Genomic DNA, 6,666 nt, shown 5'->3' on the forward strand with positions numbered 1-6,666 from the left:
GTTGGAGGTTGCTGTGAGCTGTAATGCTACAGCACTCTACCCAGGGGGACAGCTTGAGGCTCTGTCTCAAAAAAAAAAAAAAAACACTCTCTTGTCAATCATATAATATACATAGTACATCACATAGGATTTTGGCTTGAGGGACAATAGTATGCCACTTGAGAAGTTTATAATGTATTCAAACCTTACCCTCTTGCAACTGACTTTCCGTTTTTCCATTAGTTTAACTTTTTTTCACTACAGTGTCAAGGTAGCTTCTGTAACAATAGTTTTCACCTCATGCCTGATGAGTGTTCCCTTTTTCTTCCTACAGTGTGAAGATTGCTCCTGGAGCAGTTGTATGTGTAGAAAGTGAAATCAGAGGAGATGTAACTATCGGTAAGAAAATGGTTTCTTAGTACTGTTTCTCAAGAATTGATATGATTTCATCTATTTTAGTCCTTTACAGTTAGATATTGTCTTATGTGTTTATTTCACCAGTGTCATAATTTTATTGACAAAATAATATATTTCTTCCTATAGGATTAAAATTTCTAAAAGAATATAGTGTGATGGAAGGTGTGTTTAAGCTGGTGTGTTTAAATTCCTATCTGGAATACTGATGAGGCAGTGTAACAAAGTCATCCATTTATTTGAGAGGAGCTATCTGTTGTGTGGCTGTGACATGCCAGGTACTATGCTGTCACTAAGTACAGCAGACAATGATACTGCCCTCTGGAGCGTCATTAAGAGTGTGGACCATGGAGTCAACAGACCTGGGTTAGCCCAGTAGCTCCTTGCTCCTTACTGGGTGACTCGCTGGGTGATTTTGAGCATGATGCTTAACCTCTGTAGCTTTCATTTCCCCCATCTCTGTAACTGTGTGTAGGATCAGGTCCAGCTGCATGGCTTAAACATGCAGTGTTCTCTTATACAAGAAGTTTAGAGAGAAGTAATTCAGGGCTGATTAGTTGATTGTCTGGCACAGAGCTCTAGCCTTGAAGGCCAGGAGGTGATGTCTAGAGCCCTAGAGTCATCTTGGATGAGAAAAGGTAGGAGTGGAGACAAAACAGCACACATCCCCGTGGGAGTCCATGAGCTTTAAAAAGCTTCCTGAAAGTCCCACACAGCCACCAACCTCTCTGTGTGTCTGCTGGCTAGGACTTCATTTCATGGACATATCAAGCTGTAGGGGGCACAGGGAGATGTAGTTGTAGCTGTTACATTGCTACCCCTGATAAAACCAGGGATCATTTACAAAGAAAAAGAGGAGAATGGATATTGGATGGCAATTGGCAGTTTCTGTCACAAAGAGGTGTACCTATCCCCTGTGTATGTTGAAAGAGAATATGAACATTGAGAGTAGTGAGCTCTCAATAAATGTTAGCTGTCATTAATGGCATTGTTAAATCTTATCAGTGTAGCTTCCCCGAGATCAAATCCAACATTTAAATCAAATGAACAGCTCAACTGCCGGCAACTTAAATGGACATGGCTGAGTCTTCCAAAGTCACATTGGCTTTCACGTTTGGATGTGGTGCTGCAGCTTTATTGGCTCATCCTTGCCAGCACCTGAGCGTCACCTGTGCCCTTCCAGAGGCGAGCTTTCAGTGAATTATTGTACTCTGAGAGAGAAATGTGCCCTCTTTCCTTTTATTGGTAGTTTCTTTAATAGGAAAAAAATGTAAAATCATTTTTTTTCATACTGAGAATAAGCCTCCAATCAGTTTAGGCACCATGTCTTATAAAATCAGTGAAGATTATGCCAATATTATGGAACATTGTTAAGACTTTGCCAGGTTGATTTGCTCAGTTATTTTACATGCATTTAGAAATTTAGAAAATGGGCTTGGCGCCTGTAGCTCAAGTGGCTAGGGCTCCAGCCATATACACCAGAGCTGGCGGGTTCGAATCCAGCCTGGCCTGCCAAACAGCAATAACAACCACAACCAAAAATATAGCCGGACGCTATGGCAGTCACCTGTAGTCCCAGCTACTTGGGAGGCTGAGGCAAGAGAATCGCTGAAGCCCAAGAGTTTGGGGTTGCTATGAGCTGTGATGCCATGGCACTCTACCCAGGGCAACAGCTTGAGACTCTGCCTCAAAAAGAAAAAAAAAAGAAATTTAGAAAATGGCCCTGTTTCTTTTTGGTGCTGTGCTAAGTCTTTGTCTTTGGTATGACTTGAGCCACTTGCAGACTGTTTAGGAGAGAAATTATGAGGGCCACATAGTTATCAAAATGCTCTCTGTATTCTTTTTAACTTGTCATTTCACTGCATGACATTTATGGCTTTTGTCACGATTCTAGGAATAATACCTCATAGCTTACAGGGCATTCTGTAATAAGAAGGAAAGGAAGACTCAGCTAATGTGATTAATTATTAATATTTTCCCTGGCATTTCTATTTCTTCCCTATTTTATTTTATTTTATTTTTTCTTTGAGACAGTCTCAAGCTGTCACCCCGGGTAGAGTGCTATGGCATCACAGCTCACAGCAACCTCAAACTCTTGGGCTTAAGCGATTCTCAGGCCTCAGCTTCCCCAGTAGCTGGGTCTACAGGCAACCGCCACAACACCCGTCTATTTCTTGTTGTTGTTCTTGTTCTTGTTGTGGTGGTTGTCATTGTTGTTTTAGCAGGCCCAGGCTGGGTCCGGACTGCCAGCCTCAGTGTATGTGGCTGGCACCCTACCCACTGAGCTACAGGCACTACCCAGGTAGTACATAGTTATAAATAGTTAAATTAATAGTTCAACACAGATTTCCTTTTCCTTTCTTTTTTTTAAGATAGTCTTACTTTGTTGTCTTCAGTAGAGTGCCGTAGCATCATAGCTCACAAGCAACCTCAAACTCTTGAGCTCAAGAGATCCTCTTGCCTCTGTCTCCCAAGTAACTAGAACTATAGGCGCCCAGCACAACACCTTTATAATATTGGTATTATAAATATCACCTGGCTATTTTTAGAGGTGGGCCGTTGCTTTTACTCAGGCTTGTCTCCAACTCCTGAACTCAGGCAGTCCACCCACCTCAGCCTTCCAGAGTGTCAACACAGATTTTCAGTGAGGGATTATAGTGTAAGATGTGGTGATACATTTTTTTAGGAAGAAATCTAGGCCAGGCACAGTGGCTCACACCTATAATTCTAGCATTCTGCAAGCTAAGGCAGGAGGATCACCTGAGCTCAGGAGTTCAAGAACAGCCTAAGCAAGAGCAAGACCCTGTCTGTATGTGGCATCCCTACAGTCTCAGCTATTGGGAGGTCGAGGCAGGAGGATCGCTTAAACCCAGAAGATGGAGCTTGTAGTGAGCTATGATGACGCCACTGCCCTCTAGCCAAGGCAACAGAGTGAGACTCTGTCTCAAAAAAAAAAAAAGAAGGAAATTTCTACAGATTTGAAATTGTTATCACAGAATAGATCCAAGTTAATATTTGCTGTATTTATTTTTGGCCCAGTGTTGTGAAACAAGAACATTTGCTCAAATACGTTCCAGAAACATTTCAGTTTTAAAAATTAAGGAAAAGGCTCAGAAGAGTGCTGTGGTTACCGGGTGTTCTGTCTTCTACAATTCTTATCTCATTTTTGTTATGCATGTTTCTTATCTTTAATTATGAGAATTTTCCAAAATTGGTATTATAAATATCACTTCTGTTATTGTTATATTTGGTACAAAATATCTCTGATCTTTTGACTTCCATTAGTTTATTTTTCTGAAGTACTACATCAGATTAAAAAGCTCCTGGGAGATATAATTATAAAGTTAAATCAAAGCAGAGTAGAGATAAGTTATCTGATTACAACTCTTCCCACCATGCTTTATTTTTCATGTTAGGGCTTTTATTGTTGGTTTTGCTTAGTTACCAGAATAATTGATTTAAGTCTTTTTCCATTGTGTTATTGAGATGGAGATTTGAACACTTAATAAACTCTGTTTTCTGTGCTAATAAACTCAAGTGTAATTTAATTGATAGGTTTTTCAAGATGTTTTGTGTAACTTTCCATGCACTTTCACAAATTATTCCATTCTGAAATATTTTGGAAAGAAAGTAATGCTTTCCTTTGCTATGCTTCAGGTTAGTGGAACTTTAAACCTTATCTTCTGTTTTCCTAGAAAATCAGGTATTTGGTTTATTAGAGAAACTAGCCAGAAGCTTGGAAGTATAATCCTTACCCAGAAACCCTGGCCTGAAGCTCTGCTGGATGAAGCTTGACCTTCTTCTTAGAGCTGTGTTTTTCAACCTTTTTTATGTAACAGCACACTTGAACCTATAGTTAAACTTCCACAGCACACTTAAATTATGTTGATAAAAAAAAAAGTAAAGGTTGGCACCTGTGAGGAGTAGGGTGCTGGCCCCATATGCCAGAGGTGGTGGGTTCAAACCCAGGCCCGGCAAAAAACTGCAAAAAAAAAAAAAGAAGAAGAAGAAGAATATACTTGCCGTGCTTTGAACTTCTTTCAAAAATAATTTGATTAATGATCTTTAAAAATTTTGCAGCACACCAGTTGAAAATCATGGCCTTAGAGGCTGCTCGGAAACAGACTTTGGGAAAAGTAACAATTAATTCTCTTGTTAATTATAATTTGGGCAAATAAGGTTTTAGGCTGCCTTGATTCATGAGCATGAATTATTTCTGGTAAAGCTTTATTTTGAAGCTGAAGAACATTTCAGAAAGGCACCTTGAAGCACAGGCCTGTGGTCTGTTGCAGGGTAGACTGAAAGCAGCCTCCTGGTGCTCGGCCTGAACATCATAAAGTGAAGGCAGAATTTGGCACAATGGAAAAGCTTTGTGCTGAAGCACTTTGTCTCACTCATTCTCACTAGTAGAGCCTTAATACAGATCAAAAGCCTCCCTTTTATTGTAGGGATCATGGCTTTGACTTAAGAAGTCACATGTAGGGCAGCACCTGTGGCTCAAAGGAGTAGGACACTGGCCCCATATGCCAGAGGTGGCAGGTTCAAACCCAGCCCCGGCCAAAAACTGCAAAACAAACCAAAAAGAAATCACATGTAAAGCACTCTCACGGGTCCTTCAGCTTATAGGCCAAAGGAATTGTTTAATTTTCAAAAGAACAAGCTCACGGGTTTTTGAACTATTTATTGATACATAGAAATGTACACCAAGATTGCTTTCTGTGGCAAAGATAGACAGGAAAAGTGTCCTTTACCAAATGAGGGAAATGGAAATTTAATGCAAGGAATGTCTTTCTGGCTCTGTTGCATCAAGCTGAGCCAAACATTTAGAAAAATAATTCATCAGCCAGTAAGGCAGCTCCAACTCTAGACACATTTATCCAAACAAGGAGATAAGCCAAATAGGGTTTCAGCACATTTGGTAAGAAAATACACAAACTGCCCTGCCAGAAAGAGTTCCAAGGTTCACAACGGGCTTTTAAAATTATTTTTTCCATGGTGACAGGTTTTTATTTTTAAATCACTTTAACCTCAAGACCCTTAAGCGTGGTTTGAATGCGGACCCCATCTAGGTAAAAGTGTCCACGGCGCACAGAAAGGCATGAAGCATATTGTGGCTGCCTCTGTGTGTGTGTCTCTAATGGTGCTTGAATTGCCTGGCTTTTGGCTGCCCGGCCTCCAGCATCAGATGGTGCAGAGAGAGGAAGGAGGCCAGGTTATCTGCATTGTTTGCTGAAGTAACACTATTCCTTTAGTTCACCAAGCCAAAACCTTAGCAGCCACATATCCTGAAGTACACACAGGGAAACGTCTCTAGTCAGTCCCAGACAAGACCTATGAGAAGTTGAGGGAACAGTTCAGTTTATTACTGCCTGTAACATCTGCAGTCACCCCACAACTCAAAGTTGATGGTTTCTCAAACTCTTACTTATTTCAGCCCCGAAACACTAGAACCTGTAGTTTGGCACTACTACCAGCAGGTGGAGATGGTGTGTAAATCACAGGTCTCACCTGACTGCTGTTTTTCCTATCCAGCAAGGCTCTCAGATTTCTAACCAGTTTTCCAGTTACTTATTAAATAACTTATTAGTAATGATTTTAAAATAATAAGACACCTGGTTAAAATTGCTCATTCATTTTTTTTTGAGACAGAGCCTCAAGCTGTCACCCTGGGTAGAGTGCTGTGGTATCACAGCTCACAGCAACTTCCAACTCCTGGGCTCAAGCGATTATCCTGCCTCCACCTCCTAAGTAGCTAGGACTACAGCCACCTGCCACAGTGCCCGGCTGTTTTTTGGTTGCAGCCGTCATTGTTGTTTGGCAGGCCCGGGCTGGATTCGAACCTGCCAGCTCAAGTGTGTGTGGCTGGTGCCTTAGCTGCTTCAGCCACAGGTACCGAGCCTCATGCATTATTTTTAAATGCATTATGTTAAGACATCTTATGGGGCTTGGGGTTATTTTAATTTTTAAAAATTTGGCCAGGCACAGTGGCTCATGCCTATAATGCCATTACTTTAGGAGGCCAGGTGGGAGGATCACTTGAGGGCCAGAAGCTGGAGACCAGCCTGGGTGACATAGTGAGACCCCATCTCTGCAAAAAGATTTTAAAATTAGCCAAGTGTAATGGCTCCTGAATGTAGTCCCATTTACTCAGGAGGTAAGGCAGGAAACCTTGGGCCCAGGAGTTTGAAGTTACAGTGAGTTATGATAATGCCACTGAACTTCAACCTGGGCAACAGAGTGAGACCCTGTCTTTAAAAAAAAAAAAAAAAAAAA

The 6,666-nt window shown here is 41.2% G+C and overlaps 1 protein-coding gene across 1 annotated transcript in view; it reads left to right on the forward strand.

Annotated features, from left to right (window-relative positions):
* Nucleotides 1-6,666, forward strand: part of DCTN6 (dynactin subunit 6) — a 23,273-nt gene that overhangs the window by 2,933 nt on the left and 13,674 nt on the right. The window contains exon 2 of the mRNA XM_003797669.2: nt 314-378. Coding sequence (XP_003797717.1) covers nt 314-378 — 65 coding nt within the window. The remainder of the gene's footprint in view (nt 1-313; nt 379-6,666) is intronic.

The sequence above is a fragment of the Otolemur garnettii genome, unplaced genomic scaffold (genome assembly GCF_000181295.1).
Source record: "Otolemur garnettii isolate 467f Iridium unplaced genomic scaffold, OtoGar3 scaffold00121, whole genome shotgun sequence".
NCBI classification, from domain to species: Eukaryota; Metazoa; Chordata; class Mammalia; order Primates; family Galagidae; genus Otolemur; species Otolemur garnettii.